The sequence below is a fragment of the Nanorana parkeri genome, unplaced genomic scaffold (genome assembly GCF_000935625.1).
Source record: "Nanorana parkeri isolate BGI_ZX_2015 unplaced genomic scaffold, ASM93562v1 scaffold281, whole genome shotgun sequence".
Lineage (NCBI taxonomy): Eukaryota > Metazoa > Chordata > Amphibia > Anura > Dicroglossidae > Nanorana > Nanorana parkeri.
In genome coordinates, this window is record NW_017306549.1 from 658,589 (window position 1) to 682,981 (window position 24,393).

At 43.3% G+C, this 24,393-nt stretch overlaps 1 protein-coding gene across 1 annotated transcript in view; it reads left to right on the forward strand.

Moving 5' to 3' along the window:
* Nucleotides 1-2,063: 2,063 nt before the first annotated feature.
* The window catches only part of ADGB (androglobin), a 206,294-nt gene continuing 183,964 nt past the window's right edge, over nt 2,064-24,393 (forward strand). The window contains exon 1 of the mRNA XM_018557360.1: nt 2,064-2,172. Coding sequence (XP_018412862.1) covers nt 2,099-2,172 — 74 coding nt within the window. The 5' untranslated portion in view covers nt 2,064-2,098. The remainder of the gene's footprint in view (nt 2,173-24,393) is intronic.

The window sequence follows — 24,393 nt, forward strand, 5'->3', positions numbered from 1 at the left end:
CCCTTTATATATTTTCTGAAAGCCAAGACCCTGTAGAATAAAATGGCGGCAGTTGCAATTGTTTATGTTGCACGATCTTAGCGCAACTCTTTATGAAACCTCAAAATTCTGTGAAAAATTAACAGTTTTAAAAGTTTTTTTATCAAATATAAAATATGAGGTTATGCCGAGTAAAACAGATATCCAACATGCCCAGGTTAAAAATTGTGTGCATCCGTGAAACGGTGACAAATATCAGTACCTCAAAAAGTTCATAGATGACGCTTTAAAAGCCTCTACAGGTCATCAGTTTAGGGATACACAAAAATGTTGGCACTAGAATTATTGCTCACACTCTGTCAGGGTGTGGGGGTGCACGATACATCTGTCCAGCGTCCCACCCAGCTCACTGATGTCACAGGTTGCCAGGTGCTGGGCTTGACGCCAGTCATGGCATCCCGCTCAGCTCCTGGTAACCAGTGACATCAGTGAGCTGGAAGGGATGCCAGCCAGAGGGTCGCTCTGGCCGGTAAGGGGGCAGCAGGAACACCTCATTATAGGTATGGACTTGTGTGTGCCACCGGCACCCAACTGTCTCCAGCTAGGCAATCCCTAACCCTAGTGCATGCTAGTTGTATTGTGTTTGAAAATGTTTCTTTTTGGAACCTTTGATTCTATGATGGTTTTTGGGGTCTACTCAGCATTCGTTTTTGACGTAGTGATGAGGAAAGTCGAAGGAGTAAGATGAAAAATGTTTCCTTATCTGAACAAACACAACCATGTTCTAACCGTGAAAAAAAAACTGTTCAAAGGAGAACTATGAGGTGAGTGCTCTTCACTCACCTCATAGTTCTAGCCGACCTGTGACAATGAGACTGTCACAGGTCGGCTCAGTAGATCGGGAGGTGAGCGAACACATACCGGCGTTCGCTCACCTCTCGATCCTGTCACGGCAGAGGGAGGGGCTGGATTCCCCCCTCCCCGCTCCGCCAGCGCTGACGGATGGGGAAGGGGCGGGTACAGCTGGCTCTGCCTGTAGATAGGCAGACCCAGCTGTCAGTCACACAGCTGGGCGGATCCTGGCACAATTGTCGGGATCCGCTTCAGCTGCGGCGACTCAATACACCGCGAGCCGCAGCTCGCGGTATACTGCTGCGTCTCAGTATATCGCGAGGTACAGCTCACGGAATACTGAGCCTAGGGTGACGGGAGGACGCTAGTTTGTGTCCTCCCGTTACCCTAAGGAGAACTATGGGGAAAAGCCTTAACCCCATAGTTTTCCTTTAATACATCTGGGATTCCATTCAAGTAGCCAGTCTGGACAAAACTTTTAAGGGCTTTTGAACAAAATTGGCAAGGTCGAACGTTCTGAAAAATTATTTCTAGGGAACATTTGAACAAAATTCAAACAGCATATGACCAGCTTTAGGATGAAGAATTCATTACATCTGTTACACCAAAAACCTGTCCAAGTGAATCTATTGAAAGTTTTATCTTATCTGATGCCTGACAACTCACTACTGCGCATCGCATTTCACTGCGCTAGAGAAACGCTGCAGGAGCCTTTCTGGTCCATTGTGACGCATTAGGCAACCTATTTAAAAAAATACCATAATGCAACACACGTTAATCCATGACTACACGCGTGCATTGAAAGCAAAAAACCTTAGCAGTGTGAATGGGACTTCTAGGTAATTACATTGTATTACACAGAATGGTAATTCACCCCTTGATAAAATGAGCTGTGACAATTTTGCATGGGGTTGACATCTCTGCTGCAGCCTGCATATTATCCCATGACAGGTTTCCTTTAACTGCTCTAAGTGTGTCTGAAACCAACACCAGGGGGAAATCTTTCATACAAAGTAATAACATAACAACAATAAACAATATTTATTTCAGCTTCCACCAAAACAATCTTCTACATGTCATTTGTGCAACCAAGTCAAGTGGATCACGTGATCAGTGACAGAGGCGCGCTCACGAACCTCAGCACAATAGAACAGGAAGCGCGTATCCGCTGTTTCCTAGCAACCACAGGACGCGGTGTTACGGTACTTTGCTATTGTAGGAGAGCCGAGAGCGGTCAGGAGCGTTGGACCTACACACAGCCGCTGTCATGTCTTCCAAACAGACCAAGAAGAAGGATTCTGCCCACCGTTTAAGCTCAGCGCAGGGTCAAACTCCGAAAGAGTGAGTGGGGAGTCATTAATTCGGGGCACATGACAGGGATGATCAAGAGTAACATGAAAGCGCATCGCACAGGCTATTGTGCATGTTTATGGCATATAATATTATTGTTGGATGTGCATGAAATGCTTTTTGTCATGGAGCTATTATCTTTTTAACTATAACACGGCTACAATTTTTCTTGTTATGATGTGTGCTTATTATTAGACTAGGACCTTGTTTACATAAGTGGCAAAAACAGGCAGGTGATCCATGTTGTTACCGCCCACAAAAACCCTAAATCAGGCGCTGCTTGTCAAACGCGGCAACTTCAGAAATGGAACTGTGCTAAAAAACAGTTATACCGCCTCCAGACCCTGAAGCCTGTCGCCTATGCTGCAGCTATGGTATGTCCCTCAGTGTCCTCACGTACTATACACTGGAGGGAATTTATTTAAAACTGGAGCAGACAAAATCTGGAGCAGATGTGGATGGCAGCCAATCAGTTTCTCTTTTCAGTTCGTTCAGTTAAAGGAGAATTATGAGGCGAGTGATTTTCACTGTGCTGAAACTACAAATCGCATCATGATTTTGCCTCTGGGAGTCATGCCTGTGGCTTGCAATGCCTTTTGGGATTTGTAGTTTCGGCAAAGCTGGAGAGCCAAGCTTGCCTACCCCTGACCTAGGCAAAAATGACCACTGAACCCTTGCAGTGCTGGGGTAGACCAACTACAAGGGTTAAGAAAAAATTTGCCCGGAGTTCTGCTTTAAAAAAAATATTGCCCCCTACTTAAGTACACACAGGCTTTGAATTTTAGCCCTGACTTTTGCGTGCACACGTGTTCACGTCATGTCAAGCAACAATCCTCAAACACCCTCTGTGCAGTTTCTTTTCTTTCTTTCGTTTTAGATTTGACACTTTTAAAGTGGAAGTGATGAAGGGAATGTGACCTATTGTGAGGTGTAGTGTGTGGGCTTGTGGTTTTTTGGTGGTTTCCTGTGGTGTTTTTGTTATATTTTGCTATTTATAAAGCAAACTTTCTTTTTGGATACAATATAATAGATTCTTACACCATCATCACTCTGATGTTCAGCCCGTGTACAGCACCACATCGAGAAATCATTGCAGAGCGTTGCTAGGGGGTCCGGTAGCAGCAAAAACGCGGCCAATCGGCCTTTTTCCACCTGTGTGAATGAGGTCTTAGTAAGGGACGGGCAACTCTGTACTTCTTACTATGCTTTAACTACAAATCTCAACATGCCTCTGGGAGTCATGCCTGTAACTGTCAGTCTAGCAATGCCCCATGGGACTTGTAGTTCCACAACAACTGGGGGGCCAGAGTTGCCCATCCCTGTCTTAGTAAGTAGTCCTCTCTTTGGCAGAACAAACTTTAAGGAAAATAAAAATAAAGATGTTTTAGAAATAGTATTTGATTGCCAATTGATAGACTCAAAGTGACTCTTCGGGTGGGTGGGATAGCTGCTCTCAGGCTGCAGGCTGTGGGTACTACAGCCGGCTCATATGTACCATAGCAATGTATGAGTTGGTGGGAGAAACCACAGATATGCGCAAAATCATCATTTGCGATTTTCCAGGATTTGGCGCACATGTCACAAATCATCTCTAACATAGGCACACTGTATTGATGATTTGGGACATGTTAAATGCCTATAACATGAGCGCCAATAAAAAAATGTCATAAAACAATTGTTTATAGTGCCCATAGTATGTCTCTTCCTCAATAAAAAAGTATGGCTGCTCATTAATTCTTGTTCAGGGGTACAGAGCAGGGGTACATAGCAGCTACCTTGCCCAAAACTGTCTTAGTGCAAGGACAAGGCAAATAGCCTTATTTTCTATGGTTTCTGTTCACACCAGCGCATTGGTGTAGGTTGAAAAAAACAGGACATATTGTACATTACAGTAACGCGTCTCAATGACTGCAGTGTATGCTAAAAGCATTGGAAAAAAAGGGGGGTAAAAAAATCACTACAATGTGGTTGAATGCCGTGCATTGAAGTTTAAAAAATGCATGCCAGTACTTTTTCTGCAAGGCAAACAACCTTTGTTGGCATCTAATCCTTTGATTAATTTCTGGAGATGCATGAAGCTCTTTATGATGACATTTAGCATTCTATATAATTACAATATTTTGTCTCCTCACTTTTTTTCCACCTCCGGGCCGGCCGTAGTAAAAAAACGGCCGGCCCGAGCTCTCTAGATCTGAGCGATGACACCCTGATTAACCTCACATGTTTTGAGAGTAAACGCCACACTGATCATCACACCACAGGTCTTGTTTCTCCTGTACAGTCTTCAATTTGCTCCCAGAGACCTCCACCAAAAACAACTAGATGTTAGGCTGAGAAGGAGAACTGGGCAAAACTCTACCTTATACGGATTGGGAGAATATTTGGTCATCTATGGATAGGGGTTTATTTGATATTGTATGTTAGCATTGGAGAATTCATACAAATGACTATTTCATTGGTAAGTCACACCCTTCCACATCGCCAAGTATGTACCCAATGTTCACAACTTTGTTTTAGGGGCTCTGGACATTAGGGAACAATGTTTCATGTATGGTGGTTATGTCCTAAGGCATGAGGCTATGGATCCTAGTCTTCTCTTATTTATATACAGTCTTAAGTTGTATCCTACACTAATACCCAGTGGAAGCCTTATTAAATAAACTTTTTCAAAATGTCCATGACCTACCCAGATTCTCCCTCCTCTGGCTGTCCTAGTGTATCCAATTAAGGCAGAGATGGATTTAGGCCTACTGAAGTTGCAGATCATGTTCAGTAGTACGCTTTAATCTCATGGTCAGATGGTACCTATACTTCAGTGTAAAGGCCCCGAAGACCCTAATTTAACATTGCACCTATGGCATGAATATGTATGTATGTTCCTGCCTACCATATTCTTTTCTGTACATGTTAAAACTTTCAATAAAAACCATTGAACAAGAACAGAAATCTCATTATCTAGCAAATCATTTATCATAACTAAAACTTGGCAGCAATCTTTTCCACTCTAAATATTGCAAGCAGCGATTTCAAATTTGCTTTCCTAAAATATTATTACTACAATTTAAATTAACAGTTAAAGTGAAACATTTTTCCCTTGAGCAGTGCTCGAATTTCTGGTAGCTGTTCAAGAGAAAAATATTGATTTCTGCGTGTGTGGAATATTAACAACTGCTATAAAACATGGAAAACCGATTTTCATTGTGGTTTTTTTCACCTGTACAATATATAAAGAGGTAAATACTTGTGATTTCCTGTCCTGGGCATCTTGCACCCATTTAAATATACACCACCAGTGAGCATTCTCCTTCTGTGCTCTTCCATATCCCTTTGTAGAAGGCTATTCCCTGTGGGGTTCTTTACACATTCAACTTTGTACTATCAGGAGTAATGTACCATATACTGTACTCCACAGTGTGGCAATCCCCCTCTTTAGCTCTAGACCTCCTTGGCCTAGTTCTAGAGTGCCATGACCACAAGATGCAGCGTATTGCTAGTGCCACCCAGGCCATATGAATATTCACCCCGTTCCTGCCACTATTATCTATAGGCTCACAACAACGAGTGCATCACAGAGACCAGAGCTTTATTAATGAGTGCATTTAAGAGTCCAGCGCTGCAAAAATAAGTGTACTACAGAGACAAGTGAGGCGATAATGAGTGCATTACAGAAACCAGGGCTGTAGCAATAGGTGCATGACAGAGACCTGGCAGACAGTAATATGTACATAAAAGAGACAAGAGAGATGTTAATGATGCATTACAGTAGGGCTGCAGCTCACAATTATTTTCATAATGCCCGATTATTTTTTCAACTAATCGATTGGTTGCATTAAAAAATCCCCCCCCCCCCCCAAACTAACCAACAATGAGAATAGTTGCCAACTATTCTCATAATCGATTATTATCGATTTAATCGATTAGTTGTTGCTGTCCTACATTACATAGAACAGAGCGGTATCAGTGAGTGCATTAAAAAGACCAGTGCTACCGTACAACAGTAAGTGCATTACAGAGACCAGGACTGTATCAATGAGTGTATTACAGAGACTAAAGACACATAAACAAGCAAATTACAGAGACCGGAGTTGTATCAGTGAGTCAGCGTAGTATGCCAAGATTATCAAACACTTTACTACAATATCAACTTAGTAGCATGGAATCACCATAAAACACCATAAACAAAGGCATTTGAAAACATTAGAGACCAAGGCTGCATTGATGATTGCATTGCAGAGACCAGGGCTAGATTAATGAGTGCATTACAGAAACCAGTGCTGCAACAGTGAGTGCATTCCAGAGACCAGGCAGACGTTATTAAGTGCATTCCAGAGACCAGGCAGATTTTTAAAAGTTAATTGCAGAGACCAGGGATGTATTAATGGGTGCAGTACAGAGACCAGGGTGGCATTGATGAGTGCATTATAGAGAGCAGAGATGTATTAATGAGTGCATTACAGAGACCGGGGAGGCATTAATTAGAGGATTGCAGAGACCAGAGTTGTATCGATGAGTGCTTTGCAGAGACTATTGCTGTGTTAGTGAGTGTATGTTACAGAGACCAGGATTGTATCAATGAGTGCATGACAGAGACCAGGGAGGCATTAATAAGTGCATTACAGACACCAAACTGATTTGATACCATTGACACAAGTCCAAAACTTTTCAACCCAGGCCCCTACAGAGGCCAAAGTGGCATTAACAAGTGTATTACAGACCATAGCTGCAATAATTATTGTATTAAAAAGACTGTTGAGACATTAGCAAGTGCATTACAGGAACCAGGGTTGTATCAATGTGCGTATTACAGAGGCCAGTGCTGCAGGATTCATTGTATAACACAGATCAGGGACACATTAATGAGTGCAATACAGAGTACAGAGACCAATGCTGGCTGTATCAGTGAGTACATGACAGAGACCAGGGAGGTATAATTGTGTTCATAATAGTGACCACAGCTGAGTACATTACAGACACAAGGACTATAACAGTGAGTGTATTAAACCAGGCCAGGGCTGCACTCTTAACCCCCATGGACACAAAGATTTAAAGTGACATTAAAGTAAAAAAAAAAATTCTCTCCCCCCAATGTTAATGTCAGCACTTACCTTAAATTAGGTTTCTTAATCCGATCTTCCTCTTCTTTCCTGATGTTTTCATCTGTCCCTCCAACGGTGCGGCAGGTCTGCGATCCAGCGCTGAATCCTCTCTGCTTGCTGGCACTTCCGATCCCACTGTGTCTGCATGCGAGTGCACGCACCCATAGTCTCCCGAGCGCCCGCAACTTCCCCACAAAGTCACCGCTGCCGCCCCTCTGCTCTCTGCCGCCCCGAGGGCAGGCCTCGGTGGCCTTGGGCGAAATCCGGGCCTGACTGCGCACGCGCCCGCCCAAAGATGCTTTGCGGTCGCCCGAGCAGTTTCGGATTCTCGGGCCGGAGCGTGCAGCAATAATAGGGTAAGTTTAAATTGTTTTTTTTGCCTATATCTATTGCTTGCTAGCATTAGATATAGGCAAAAAAACAGAGGGTTTAGAAACCCTTTACCTGTATTATTTATTGCACAGGCAGCATTGGTATTTCTCCAAGCACAGACTGCCACTGGTTCAATTGCAATGTTTTTTCCTTCACATCATTTTGCCTGGCAGACAGAAATGGTACCAGCCACAGCACCAACGTAGATGATCAGGACCCCACTAGTTCAAATTTTAGTGAATTTTCAAGATAATTTCAAGCAAACAGAACAGCAGCATTATTTGGAAGATGACCAAACAGCTCACCACCCCATGTCCATGGGGCATTTCAGTAAAGGTTCCTGCATAATTTACAGCTTGTGCAATGAATGAGGGGCAGACAATTGCAGCACCTCCAGATGGCCAGCCTCCTGCTGGTACAATAAAAAATTAATAACAATTAATAAAAAATTAAACTGATACATCGTGTTCAGAATGGCAGTATCACCTCTTTGTGACTCCCTGATTCAGTTAAACAAACATTTCATAGAAGATCTTCCAGTAAGTAGACAGAAAGGCAGCAGCACCTAAATCAGCGGTTCTCAACCTGTGGGTTGGGACCCCCTTGGGGGTCAAATGACAATTTGCCAGGGGTCGCCGGGAGTCAGTGGCATAACAACGGGGGGCCGCCGGGTAGCGATAAGTGGGCTGGACGGGAGGAGCACAATATTGAAACAGGCAGACCCGGCGGTAACCATGTAGTTGAGTGGACGGGGCTCCGGGCTTTTGCTGTAATGATCTCAGCTCCGCCCCCTGTGCTGACTTCGGTGCCGCTCATCCCACACTGTGTGTCCAGCTGTCCCCCGCCTTGTGTCTTCTCTGGAGCCTCACACTACCTCCTCGGGGCCACTCTCTGCACTGTGGGAGGAGCCGTTCTCTCCTCTCTCCTCACTGCCTCCTGGTCCCGAGCTGCAGGTACTAGTCTGTGTGTGTCTGTTTGTCTGTATGTATGTGTGTGTCATTGTATGTATGTGTGTCATTGTATGTGTCACTGTGTTTGTCAGTGTGTCATTGTATGTGTGTGCCATTGTATGTGTGTGTGTCACTGTGTTTGTCAGTGTGTCATTGTATGTGTGTGTCATTGTATGTGTGTGTCGTATGTGTGTGTGTCATTGTATGTGTCACTGTGTTTGTCAGTGTGTCATTGTATGTGTGTGTCATTGTATGTGTGTTTGTGTGTGTGTCTGTCACAGTGTGTGTGTGTGTGTCTGTCCCTGTGAGCTTGTAAGCTTCATCAAGTCCTAGTGCCCAATTCCTATGTTTCTGTGTCCTGTGCATTGTGTGACGTGTTGTATATCACTGATAGATATACTGTATATTGTATATAATAATCCAGGTCAATAAAAGAGAGAGAACTTTCCTGTGGAAGGTTTCTACACTGTCAGTACACAATTTGCAGGCATCACCGCCCTCCCCAATGGTGGATTTCCGGCACCTAATCCTGTCCACATACATTTTATTTAGGAATAATAACACTTTGATATGGAGGGGAAGTGTACAAGGACAAGGAGGGCATGCTCAGACCTGTAGTTCGCAGGGTGATATGTGGTGTACAGGGATAATGAGGGCATGATGGGACTTGTAGTTGTACAGCCTCCGCATATCACCTAGTGAACTACAAGTCCCAGCATTCAGTGGCGTCACAAGGGGGTGCAGCCCGCACCCGGATGCCACCAGTGACAGTCATTTTGGTGTCACCCCCTCTAATAATAAATAATAATAAAAATAATAGTATTTTTTTTCTAAAAGAAAAAATTAACCTTTTATTATCATTATTATTAATGATAAAAGCTGACACCCTCGGCTTGTGTTATATGGTTTGCCATTTTAGCTGTTACGCAGCGGTTCTCATCCTGTGGGGTCGCTGTGTGATTTCTGCTGTGCTAGGTGAGAGTCCTCCTCAGCCCTCTGCTAGCACAGCAGTGTCAGTTCTCCCGCCACGCTGCCAGATGTCGCTGCAGCAGCCGCGTCATCCCTATATTTTACCGTTGGGGGTCACCACAACTTGGCAAATGTTACCAAGGGGTCCCGGCCCTAGAAAGGTTGAGAACCACTGACCTAAATGATCAGGCCCTAATTGTTACAATTTACATTGTATAGCTAATTTAAAATTGTAATATCTAATGAGGAGATGTTATCTGATTCCTTGCCCACCTATGTCAGAACCACAAGCTGCATTGGAGCACCCTCCAATGCATCCAGTACTCTTGAAGAAATGTACTGCCCCAGCCATTGCCTGCTGGTCCAGGTGTCCGTGGCAGTGTGCACAATGCCACCCACAGCATGATCCAGGGATCTTTTTAATTTTTCTGTGCTGTAAAAGGACAGGGGCTCTTTTCCTAGAAAACTATTGACCGATGAGGATACACCAACTAGGGACAGCTACATACAACTAGGGACAGCTACATACATCAGTTGGCAGAAGGGGGCACTGTCCACTAGTTGATTGGGCAGGATGAAAAACAAAACAAAAACATTGTTCTCCTGTTACTCAAGATCACTAATCATCAGTGTTGCAGGGGGGCACTGATAAGCAATGTTGATCTGACAAGCAATGTTGCAGGGGGATCTGAACACTAAGGCCAGGTTCACACTGAGGCGGCGGTGTATTTGCACGTTTTCAACGGACGGTTATTCGTTTATGCGCGTCTTCCACATTGTAATGCCCGTTTGTATGGGCGTACTTGAAGACAAGTGTTTTGACTGGCGGTTATGAAACATTGCAGGCAATGGACGAACACGCGTACGAACGTGCAAAATGTACAACATGCTTCTGCTGCACGTTGCCAGGCGATTCCGTTGAAAAATATGGGGTAAAAATGCGCTGTTAACTGCCCAAAGAAACTCATATACCTTTTTAGGTGTTTGATGTTTTCCTGCTGGCGTTTTGCTGCTCAGTTGTGAACAGGGGCCATTGAAAATCATGGGATTTCTTGCTTTTCCTACTGCTCAGAAATGACTAGGTGTGAACCAGGCCTAAAGATTGTAGAGAGCACTGACCACTATACACCAACCTTGTAGGGAACACTGATCACTGAACACCAACATTGTAGTGGGCACTGAACACTGAACACTAATGGTGTTGGGTACATTGACTACTAAACACAAATATTGCAGAGGACAATTACTACTAAGCACCAACATTGTAGGGCTCACTGACCACTGAACACCAACATTGTAGGGGGGCACTGACTACTAAACACAAACATTTCAACTTCTCCTTTTAGGCAGGCTCAGAAAATGTTTAAGCCCTCTGTCTATATTCTGTGTGTAGAAAAGCATGTGTAATGAACTTTTTTTAAATATTACCCTTAGTCTTGAGGTTTGTGTGTGCGTATTGCTTGTGGCACAGTAGTTAATGTGCATTTTGTGGGTAAGAAGACTGTGGCACATATGTGCACTGTAGAAAGGGAATACATTCAACCTTCTCAATGTAAGGAAATCACACTGCTATATGTGACCTAGCTAGCCACACTGTTCCTCTCCTTGTTCCTTCCCTGTGTCTTTTCCAGTTCCATGAATTAAAGTCTGGGCATATTTCTTTGTCATTTGCAAGATCTGTAGTTTGTGGCTGCTTTAGAGAGAATGGAATCATTCATTTACATATCATCCGGTTATAGTTTAATGAACAGGCATGCTCAGGGGTGTGGACATTTTTTAAAAAACTACTTGTCCAAGGGCTAAAGTGGGGGCCAAATCTACTTGTCCATCACGACAATCTACATGTCCCAATACAAAAAATAGTTTTAATCACAACTAAGGATGCACCAATACCGTTTTTTCGGTATCGAGTATGAGTACCGATTTTTTTGCTTTCGGATCTCGCTGACACTGAATACTAATACCGGTGCTTCCGCTGACATAGAGCAGGCTTCCCTGGTAATCAGGAAACCAGGCAGCAGGTAATGACATCCCGCCCAGGTTCCTGATTGCCACGGAAGCCGGCTCCATGTTGTTTGGCCTGCTTGATTGCGATTGGCCGGGAAACCTGCTTCCCGGTCAATCAGGAAGCCGGGTGGCGAGTAATGACCTGATTGACCGGGAAACTGGCTCGATGCTGATTGGCCAGGAAGCCGGCTTTCCAGCCAATCAGCGAGGAGTGGGCTTCCCAGGCCAATCAGAACACCAGGAGGCGGGTCATTACTTGCCGCACGGCTTCCTGATTGTACGGGAAGCTGGCTCCATGTTCCCCTGTGGCACTGCCAGTCAGAGGAAATTTTCATCTGGCCGTAAGTTCCAATATCGGGGAAGGTATCGGAGCATTTGGGTGAGTACGAGTACTTGCCCAAATACTCGGTATCGGCACTGATACTAGTATCGGTGCACCCCTAATCAAAACATATTTTACTGTGCTAAATAGCGCTTCTCACTGGTCAGCGCAGTCATCTGACCACGTTGACCAATGAGTGCTTGCAATTTGCGAGCGAAATTCAAAATGCATAGGGGAGGACTGCGCTGGACAGCAGTACGGGGGACAGATAGTACACCCATACTGGCGGAGGGGAGGGATTGTTCGCCGAAAGGTAAGTATAGCCAGGGGGGTGGCGGTTTGGGAGAGACAGGGCCAGATTTCATCGAGTAATTTTTATTTTTCCATATTACCTGGGAAAATGAACTTACCCTTTAATGCACATTATGTGTGTGTAAGAGAATTCTGGCTACCACCATGGAATGGCAGCTGCAATCTCAAAGCACATGCAGAATGTCCTACGCATGCGTTTATTTGCATGCAGATGGCGGGGGCAGCAGGGTTTCATTTTTATTTATTTTTATTTTTTACTTTTTCATTTTTATTTTTTACTTTTCATTTTTTAAATCTTTATATATTTTATTTTTTTAACTTTTTACATTTTCTTTACCTTTTTATTTATGTACTTTTCCCCCTAATGTTCTTCCTATTACATAGGAGAATAAAATCCCTTATGTGATAGTTTGGGGATGACAGGTTCTCTTTATGGAACCTGCCCTCAACACAGAACAGCTGTTCTGTGTAGTTCCTGACAGCCGAGACAGGTGGCGCTGTGATTACAGCACCACGGTCTCAGAGAACACACAGAGAGCCCGTAGAGCAGACATTTTTCGTCTGCTCTATGGGCTCTATGGCTGAGCCGTTGTGCCTTAGTTTTTGGGGTCCCCCGGGAGAGCGGGCGACCCCGAAAAATACGGCGGGGGGTGCGGGCAGAAGCGATCGCCGCTGCTCAAATCAATACAAGTGGTCTGATCAGACTACTTGTATTAAACTAGCAGCGGCGGCTCCACAATGTACATTCAGCTCTACTTGTCCGGAGCCGGGCTGAATGTACTTTAAAACTACTCACCCGGCGCCCGAAACTGCATGTCCCGGGCGTTAGGAATTCCACACCCCTGATGCTGTAATGGGCTTACTACTCACTAACCGTTGACAGTGTGTGAAGTGAAAAATGTCATCCACAGAAAAAGTTGTTGTGTATGGTTAATGCGTATTTCAATACGCAATGACATTTTGCTGGCTGCCGAATCCAACTTGCATGGTGCATGTTCTATTTCAGGCACATCCATCAAAACATCAATAACTAACCTCCATTCCAACTTTATACCTGTCTTTGTGGTAGACACTTTTCACTAAAGGCCTTTCAACTACTTATCATTCAATTATTTTTTCTTAAATGTTATGTTTGAAAAGTTGCAGCACAGTCTATGAATAATAATAATAATAATAATAATAATAATTTAGTATTGTATATTGTACCTATCTTTTCAACTTTTTTTGTTTAATTGTTTTACCTAAATTCACATTGCTTCTGTATTGAGGTGGCCTATGATAATGTGATGCTTAATGCTGTTAATTTTATTATCATTGCCCTTGTTTTATTGCTTCTTTTATTGAAGGTTACAATGTCTGACAAAACAGCCTATTACTTTGCAGCAAACACAATGGGGTTGATTAATAAAGGCAAATAGGCTGTTCATTTTGCAAAGACGTTTTCCCTTACCTTAGTGAATGTGGTGAAAATGCACTTTGCAAAAATACCCAATCACATGCAAGGAAGAAAACAAAAAACACTTTTTATGCACATAATTGGATGATGGAAGTCAGCAGAACTTGCCATTGCGAAGTAAAAATTCCCTTGCAAAATGAACAACCTATTTGTCTATAACAGTGTTTATAAACCTTCTTTTAGGCACTCTTTAAAAGTATGAAGAATTTGAGGTAACCAGTCTACAATATAACATTTTGAATGACGTGTGGTCCCTCTAATTAATTTTGGAGGGACCACATGTCATTAACATGATTTTCAGGGGGCCCCCCATGCAAAAACACAAAAATTGAGGCTCCTGTCCCACCAGAAACCCCTTTCATATCTGAATTCCCACTTTCACATCAAAGTTACCCCTTTACATCAGAGTTACCCTTTACATCAGGACCCATCTTCACATCAAAAGCCCCCTTACCATTAGAGTTCTCAGTTCCTATTTACATCTAGAGCAGCAGTTGTGGCAGCATGGCAGATAGTGGTTGGCAGAGGAAACCTGGATGGAGGCAAACTTGTCCATTTGTGAATGGATCCCACCCTGCATGAATTAGTGTTATTCATTGACGTGATGCTGGTGGCTGACCTGTCTGCACTATGGAAAGGTATAATGCTGTGTGCGAAAATTTTGAGGCACCCGTGAGTAAGCCAGAAGGCACCCCAGGGTGCCGCGGCATCCTGATTAAGAAAGGCTGGTCTATAGTAAATGAATCATAATTTCTTTAGTTCTTCTGTCATGTGAACGGCAATTCCTCATAGATGTATTGATTGACCTAAAACATAATCTCTTTGTAGCTTTATTTACCTGGTTTTGGATGCTAGCAGACATTTGTGCTGTAGATATTTCGGTATAATTTTTAAGTCATGTTACAATAACAGGTGCAAGCTTGAAACCACTGCACAACATTAATTAGAGCATCAGACTTTTAACAAACTATAATATTACATAAAAACAATGCCTATTTGACATTTACGAAGTCTGACAGGAGCATCTTCTTATGTACCCAAGGCCAAGTCACAGAGTGTTGTCAGCCTATACGGTTTAATTTTTTTTGAAATAATATAATAATAACATTATCTCTTAATGACAGCATAAAGTATTTTTGATCTAGGGTGACAATGTGCTGTCACATTACTTGATATGCTTGCAGATACTAAATGACAAAGTACATTTCTTTTAATTTGCCTTTAGGGTTTGAGCCACTTTACAGTTCCTGAAGATGCCCATAGGACTTTTAAAAATCAAAGAACATGGTGATTATGACCTTAGCATTCAGATACACCTAATCTAATCATGTACTACAAACTAGTTTTGGAGCAGTAAAGCTGAACCTGTTCACCAAATCACTGTCCTAGAACTACAAGTAGTATGCGGCACATGAGTCAATCTTTATTTCAGTTATAATGAATCACCATATTTTGTACCTGTAATGTAATTTTAGTGCCTTTTATGAAAGGAACAAAATTACACAATAAAAATTAGCATTTTTGATGAGTTATAAGCTATTTAATTTTGAAAATTAAAGAACAAATTCTATTTATCACAATGTTAATAAAAACCTCCTTTTTATGACTTAATTGCATCAGTTTCATTACATCATGACAAAAAAGGTATCAACACTAGGGCCTGCTCTTATTTCTGCTTTAGCATGCCCACTTTACGTGTGGATGTAGTATGATCCATCTTAGCTTGGGGAGAAAGGTGGGGTTAGGAGCACTTTGGCTCAATTTGTTGTAAAGCTATATGGTCCATTTTATGGGAAAAATTCCTGAGTTATGAATATACAAAAGTTTATGAAAACAGCTCAAACACTCAGTGGTTGCAGAGCACAGCAAAGAGTACATCGTATACTTTTAAATCTCATTAAGTAAGCCTTTACAATTCTGTCTACCCTTCAAGGATATTTCGTTTTCTACAATTTAATAAGGATCACAACAGGGAGGCTGTTTTGAAAAAGAAAATAAATACAAAGGTGTCAAGAATGCCAGATTGAGAAACTGTCGTGCTGTCAGTCACCTTCATATCCCACAACAGCAGATGGGAGGACAAGGCATTCTTAAATGTGAAAACCTAAATTTCCTCTGAGAATTAACGTTTTCAGGATGATTGTGTTCAAGTATTAATTGTAGCAGTGCAGGATAACTGCTCTGCCAAGAAGAAAACAGCACCTCTGTGAAGTCTAAATAACTAATCTCATGCTGTATGTTACTAATGACATAATTATATAGTGACAGTTGTCTTACTGGATGTAAAATTACATGACTGCCAGTGACTGTGTGAGTGGTTCAAAAGATCCATTGAAGTGTGTTTAGATGTAATATGTTAGTTTGACTCAATTATGTTAGTTTAATACAACATTGTAAGACTTGTGATTGTGATAATTGTGATGATGATTGGATTGTTTTATTTAGATATGACTTTTCAAACTGGTTAGCAGGCTTGTGGATGTTGACAAAATTACATAACAGATCTGTAGTCAGTGTTCCCCATGGCAGCCGTTCACATTCACATTACGGGTTCCAGGGCATGAAATCTGATTGATTGATTTAAGCTGCATAAACTCAGACAGAAGTACTTTGATAAATGTTTGGTGCTGTTTCCTTTTCAGTCTCAAAGATTTTTTTACATAATATTTTACTGTAAAATATGGAATGCTTTTTTACTCTGTCACTGTTAAGCTGGCCATAACTGTTTGAATTTCCAGTTGAGTCCTTCTGGCAGGAAAAGCAACGAACAGACTTTTTTATGTTTTATTAAGATCTGTTTCTTCAATCTAGAATTGTCTTTAGCTGCAGAGGAATCAGGGCTTGTACTGCAGCTTTCAGGGTCAGCTGATCTTCACAAACCCCTTGGAGGCTGTACCTGGACCCCACCATGATGAAGATGTGGGCCTGCCTGTAATGTGTCCTGCAGGGACTAAGCTCTGTTTGTGATGTTCTCCAGACACCCATTCTACTATGTTAGTTGCAGAGCGCTTTACAGGTCCAGGGCTGTGATACACCTGCTGGCATAAACCCTATTTCAGAAGATTCTCTTGTGAGTATGCCCATCTGACTTTCCTGGAATGTGACTTGTTTCACAGGGTCCTGCATTGCCACTCTCCATTATCTTGTTACTGAGTTTGTTTGCGCTCTCCAAACCTTTAGGGCTACTATGGGTTTGCCCTTTCTTGGAACCTGGCATTTGTTCTCTCCTGCTATATGCCTCTAGGGTTAATATAAGGTTATGGAGATTCATGCTGTGCCACATTGATGTGTAACAAGCACTCTGTGTGAACAGCACTGCCCCACTTTTAAATGTGTTGAATGTGCCCTAAATATTATCACTGCTCTATACTCGCCTTTGTCCCATAGTTACATAGTAGGTGAAGTTGAATAAAGACACAGGTGCATTAGGTTCAACTTATGTAGTGTGTGTTTGTATAAGGCATTCATGTGCCCTGGATGTTATGTACTGCACCACATGCAGCTGTGTCACACAGATCCGGATTCCATTGGACAATGCCGCAGAAGTGGCATAAATCAACCATCAGGGAAGAATCATAAGTTTGCTGCTCAGTGAAAAGCCAACCTGATTCTTTCTTGGGCAGAACATTATGTTCAAGCTCTGTCTGCTGTGCACATTGTCCAGGTTATGGCCAGCAGACTTTCTCAGTGTACAGTGTCTGGACTCAGGATATTGGTCTAATGACCCGGAGGTGTTTCAAGTGCTCTGAACATTGCAGCGGATGTTCTGGTGACTCCATGGATCAGTTCAACCTAATGTACATGTTTCCTCCACTGAAGCTCCTTCCTCATCTGCTACATAGGGTCGACTTCAAGGGTACCCTGGGGATTATTATAGCACTGATATGGCCCAGTCAGATGTGGTACTCTAACTTCATCAGACATCTGGTAGATATACCATGGACTCTTTCAGATTGCTCGGATCCTTTAACACAAGGGTCACATTACCACCCTGCTTCATGATCACTGACAGTTTGGCTGTTGAGAGATGGTGGGCTTATCTGATTTGGTTATTCCTACATACCTGAAAGCTAGGAAGTCAACTTCATGCAAAATCTACCATTACACTCGATGGACTTGTGTCTTAATCTTTCAACCTGACTAACTATGTAACACTCGGAAAGCTTACTTTGCTAGGTGTGAGGCAAGGACATTTTATCCCAGGAAGATGGTCTTCTGAGCCTATCATGGATATTCCCTGTCTGCTCTCACTCACAAGTGGGCCTTCCTCATAGCCATTACTTCTGTGAGGCGAGTGTCTGAGTTAGCAGCCTTGTCTTGCAAAGAACCTTTTCTTGTTGTACATAGAGACAGGGTTGTCTTGAGGCCTAGGACCTCTTTTCTCCCTAAAATGGATTCCTCCTTTCACCTTAACTAGTACGTTGTACTTGCATCTTCTGCTCTGGTACATTCCAAGGAGAATTCCCTTCATTGTTTGGATGTGGTACGAACTGTTAGAATTTATCTCTCAGTGACATCTGGCTGACTGTTTACCATTCCTGAATCATCATTGCCTCTCTTTCGACAATATATCCACCGGTAGTTCATTTGAGAAGCTTAGGGACTTAGGGATAAGTTCCACCTTTTCCTGTCAAAAAACACTCTAGTAGATCAGTAAGTGCCTGTTAGATTTGCAAGGCTGCCATCTGGTCTTCTGTTCACACCTTCAGTATTTCTTACCAGATTTGCAAGCAGCCACCAGTTCTTTTTTGTCTACTTGTTTTTTTATGTGGGCCTGCTGGCATTTGTTTGCCGTGTTGCCCACCTCCCAGTTGGACTGCTTTTAGATGTCCCAATCGACTCAGAACTACTTCTGACCCTATGTTTTTTAATAAACAATTCAGAAACAGGATTTTGGACTTACTTATGAGCCATTCCTAAGTATTGCTTTTCCACAAAACTGAAGCAAGATGGGTGTGTGAGGGGTTTATACTTGGTTGACCCATGTGTTTTTTGTTTGCTAGTGTACAATTCTCTTGTAGGTAGCAGTATAAGCTATACATCTTAGAATTACTTTTGACCCTGTGTCCCTTAATAAATCTCAAGAAAATTATTTGTTTGGTAAGTCACAAAACCTGGAATCCTGTTTAAGCTGCACTTAACTGCATCTTCAACCTAAGTGGGAAGACCCACTTAGGTTCTGCTTACCAAAAGTGTAAAAGCACACATAGCTTTATCATAATATGTTCAGTGCCAGTTGCTAGATCTTCTAATCCTGATGTATCCTATGTATAAACCAGGTCTTGAGGTCACATGACTCTCCTTGCAAGCCGCCTCCACTTCCTCATAATCTCTGCTATTTGGATCCTCAGTTATATATCATGTGATGTTGCATAAGGAAAACATGTTAAAGCCATATATGATAACAACATCACAAATGGTGATAGCTGCACATTGCCATTTAGTATGCTGTTATTACTGTGGTGGTCAAAGCTAATAGAAGATGTGTGAAAGCAGAGATATTGGAAAGAAGAGACATTGGGGGGAATTTATCGATTTTGTTGCATAATCAGCGCCTTTTAAACTCACATCTCTGGTTTCTAGCTCATATAGAGACATATTTATTATCCTAGTTCATGTTTCATTCTTAAATGCCTTCATATGGAAAATGTCTCAAAATTGTCTCTAAGTTGTCCCTGTGTCTAAACCACATGTCAAACACAAGGCCCCTGGGCTGAATCCGGCCCACCAGGCCATTTCCTTTGGCCCTTGCACCTCTCCTGCAGCTTAAATTTTTAAACTGAAGCTAGAGCTGTAAGCAGACACGAGGCTTCACGGGAAGGCTGCTGAGGTCCCCAGGAAGGTCCCGGCAGCCTTCCTGTGGATCGGGGTACTTGTTTACAGCCCCGGACAAAAATCTCCTCCTTCCTGTGGATCCCAGAAGCCATAAAATACATTATAAAGAGAGGCTTATCGGAAGATAAAACCATACTGCCCTGCCGATTGCTCAAGACATGCAAATGCTGTATGGAAGTAAAAGCCACATGTACCCCACTTCCACAGGCCACTCAAATAAAATCCACCCACCCCATGGATCTCAAACACACTGACGTGTGCGGAACAATGAAAACTCCCACATCAGGTGGGAACAAATATTTACTGACTTTCATTGATGATTATTCCTGGTACACAACAACTTATCTGTTGAAGCACAAGAATGAAACATCAGAAAAACTTCAAGAGTTTGTAGCCATGTCCAGCAAGAAATTCCAACGGAAACCAGGAATTATACGCACCAACAATGGAAGGGAATACATCAGTAAGAAAGTGGAATTATATAGGAAAAAACAGGGTATGGTACACCAGACCACCACACCATACACTCCTGAACAATATGGTGTAATGGAACGGAAAAATTGCACTCTTATAGAAATGGCGAAATGCATACTGTCAGACGCCAACCCACCTCAGAAGTAGTGGGGAGAAGCAGTCATGACTGCAACATACCTGCAGAATAGACTACCTTCAAAAGCCATTAAAAACACCCCATTTGAAATGTGGCATGGATCGAAGCCTAGACTAGGGCACATCAGAGTGTTTGGGTGTAAAGCTTATGCCTGTATTCCCAACGAGAAGCAATACAAGTTGGAGAACACAGCCATAGAAGTTATTCTGGTGGGCTATAGCAAACAAAGTAAGGGATATAGAATCCTTCACCCAAAGACTGACATAGTGACATTAAGTCACAGCGTTTTTTTCGAAGAGAACCCATCACCAGAAACAATGATTCTGGCAAGTAGTGAAGTGAATTTGTCCAGTGAACTAGCAAAGGAAGCTGAGCAAAGTGAAGCCGTACAGGAGCCAGAGCAAGCGGTGGAACTCACAGTTGTTAAGTCAAGTTCCATGTTAAATTCTGCTGAACAACCTGAAATTAGGAGATCCATTCAGGCAACACCACCCTGCAAGCTGTAATATACTGCTAGGACACATAGCATACTCAAATCAAAATCGTGGAAAGACATAGAAAAATTACCAAAACACAAAGCCAATCAATGTAAACAGGCAGCAGAAGTAGAAATAAAATCACTCCAAGAAAATAAAACCTGGACACTCAAGAGCAAGCCATTATCGACGTGCAATATTGCTTAACAGAAGAAATGACTGCGGATGCACTGACCAAGCCATTGCCAAAGGATTGTCACAGTTTCCTTCGAGAGAAGCTAAAAGTCATAAAGCAACACATTTGCTGTTGAGAAGGTGGGTTGGAAATGCAACATCATATACTGTATATATTTGTATTACTTTTGTAATTATGTGTTTTGAGTTGTAGATGGCACTGTAGTGCAATGTTACTCTCTATGTTTATGCATGTTTATCTATGATATATTATGGAAGTTCTCTCTGTATAATGTATAATGCTGTATTCTGATGTAATGTACTTCTAAGCAAATAAAACTTAATTCAGCATTCCTCAAGATCTCAGTGCTTTATCTAAACACATAACCAACACATAGAACCTGCAGTGCCGGGGCGTGGCTTACCTATGGCGGTGGCTGGACGTGCTTAACTGAGACTCCCGCTCCGCTCCCGAGTTGCTCGTGATTTTCTGGACACTTCGCCTTATCCTTCTCATGAGGAAAAAAAGCCAGAAGTCGGGCTCTGCCAAGAGATCGAGTGCGGGCTCGCTCAAACGCCTGTGGGCGGCAGACTCCGCGCCGGACGGCCGGGAGGCCCCACACGAGCCTCCGACCCTATCACCAGCGCGGCCTACCATGGACTCCACGCGACGCCGACAGTTCCTGCAGGAGAGCACCTCGACGCAGATGGGAGCGGAAGACTCGGATGATGGCTCTGAAATGTTGGTCCGCACCCTGGCCCACTCCCTACCGACTAAGAGGGAGCTATCAGCCATGTCCCTGCGCCTCGAGACCTCTATCAAAACTGACCTGACGGCACTTCGCTCCGAACTTTCGCACACGCTAAACCGCGTGGAAGTGACGGAGGATCGCCTAGATGACCATGCACTGGCCATTCTCGAGCTCTTCTCCCCCACTTGCCTTTCCAATGGCGCCCCCACTCCCTCCGCTACCTGGGCATCCACCTGATGCGTAGACCTCTAGATCTTTACCGGTACAATTTTGTTCCCCTTTTGAACCTAGTAAAAGCAGACCTGGCCTCTTTTTCCCTGCGCTCCTTACCCTGGGTGGGCAGGATAAACGCTGTGAAAATGATAATTCTCCCCATAGTACTATTTCTGTTTCAGATGCTCTCCCATAGCCCTACCGGGCGCATACTTCAGGACCCTCGCCAACATAACCTCTACCTACATCTGGCAGCGTCGCACTCCTAGGATATCGAGCCGGACTCTAGCTAGGAACCGTAGGAATGGAGGCCTGGCCCTACCAGACTTCCGGACCTACCATGCAGCTGCCCAGATGCTGAGAGTCGTGGACTGGGTGGTTGGGGAAGCTGGAAAAGGTTGGGTGCCCTTGGAGGCTGTGGCGATTGGTTCTTCCCTGTCCAAGGTAATCTGGCTACCCCCCAAGTGGAGGCCCCTAGCCCCTATCGTCTTACCTCTGACTACTTCCACACTTCACACTTGGGAGCGCCTACACCGCAGGTTCTATTGGCCCCACAACTCCATCCTCATGCCTCTTCAGGGCTCTGACTTCTTACCCCCGGGGAAGGTGGACAGATCCTTTGCGAAAGGGACGGATTCCACTACTCTGAAATTGCGGGATGTTCTAAAGGGTACTACCTTACTTTCTTTGACTGATTTACGATCCTGATGGGGCAAGATAGCCCTCGATTCTTGGAAACACCGCCAGCTATCCCATTTCATTGCCAGCCTCCCAAAACCAATCAGAGAACCCAGATAATTCACTCTTTTTGAAACCATTCTAAGCTCCAAATCCAGACCCACCCACTGTTTACCTTATTTCTACAAAGCCCTACTTGCAATGGAACATGTTTCCCCCCCACCACACCTACAAAAATGGGAGACAGACCTACACCGCACCCTTAACCCAAAAGAGAGATTCAGACTCCTGACCCGGGCAACGACCTCCTCGATAGATGTACCGATGCTAGAGACAAATTATAAGTTACTTTCCAGGTGGTACTATGTCCCCACCAGATTACATGCAATTAACCCTCTCCTAGATCCTCATTGCTGGCGGTCGTGCGGGAATCCAGGCTCATTTGCCCACATCTGGTTGGGAATGTCCTCAGATATAACCATACTGGTCGCTGGTCACCCAACTTATTAACCATATAAGTGGCGAACAATTACCGTTAGACCCTTGGGTGTGCCTGTTTCACCTCACAACGGACTCCACACGTGCTTACAAGAAATCTATAGTTCCACCACTTTTGAATGCAGCTAAGTCACTCATTCCTAGATACTGGAGATTCGCTCAGGTACCCTCCATACAGGACTAGTTCCGAAAGATTGACAACATCAGATTACTGGAGGAACTCATGCATACCGCCAAGGATTCTTAGTCCACTTTTTACAAACGATGGGCCTGCTGGTTATCCTTCAAGACCACGGATGCTTAGTCACACCTACTTGATCCAGAGAGTCAGCCCCAGTCGGACACGTGACCTGAACCAACCCTTGAGGGGTTTTTAAGCCTCTACACAAAGGACACTTGCCCAGTGGTCCCCCCTACTCGATAACAAGTGACGAAACGCCCAGTGGGGAGTGGGATTATAAGTAACTGTACGAGATAATATAGGTTGTGAATAACAAATGTCCTGGTTAATTGTATACTGATGATCTATATTTACAGTTTTAAGGTCTTAAAAAAACTGAGAGTCCGCACTGTTACACGTATTGCCATTATTTTTCCTAGACTTCTACTTTCAGAGTTAGGTATTAAGTTATTCCTAAAACCAGTAATAATCAAATGCAGAGGCAATTATTTAATATGATAAAGAGTAGATACATTTATATATATTTTTACAGATACAACCGGCCCTTTGAGGGCAACCATAATGCTGATGCGGCGCATTATGAAATTGAGTTTGACACCCCTGCTCCAAACTGTCTCTAAACTGTGGCAAGCTTGCAGGGAGCCCCTGGGATGGCAGCTGAATAGCCCGGAAGTGTTTAGCTGACTTGAGTGTATGAAGCTGAGTTGTCTCTGTGATACTTTAACCACTTCAAGACCAGGTGTTTAGACCCCCTTCCTGGCCAGGCCATTTTTCAGTATTCAGCGCTGCGATACTTTGACTGACGTTTATTCCGTCATGCAACGCTGTACTGAAATGAATGTTATACCATTTTTTGGGTACAGATAGGGCTTTCTTTTGGTGGTATTTAATCACCACTGGGGTTTTTATTTTTTACTATAATTAGGAAAAATTACAGAAAATTTTGGAAAAAAAAAGTTTTTTTTTACATTATGTTAGGAAACATTTATTATTACCCAGTTTTTTGGTAAAATATAAAATATCGGGTCACGTCGGGTAAATAGACACCAAACATGTCAAGCTTTAAAATTGCGCGCACCCGCGAAATCGCAGAAAATTACCGTACCCAAAATTGGCCATGGGCGACTCTTTAAAAGCTTTTACCGCTCATCAGTTTAGTGTTATCAGTGATTGATGGCCCTAGACTTATTGCTCTCACTCCTACGTTCGCCGCGATATGTAACATGTGCGGCGTAATGGGCGCAATCGTCTTTTTTGCACGTATGCGCCCCCGACGCATGTTTGCATGCGTGTATGTATGGGTGGGGACTT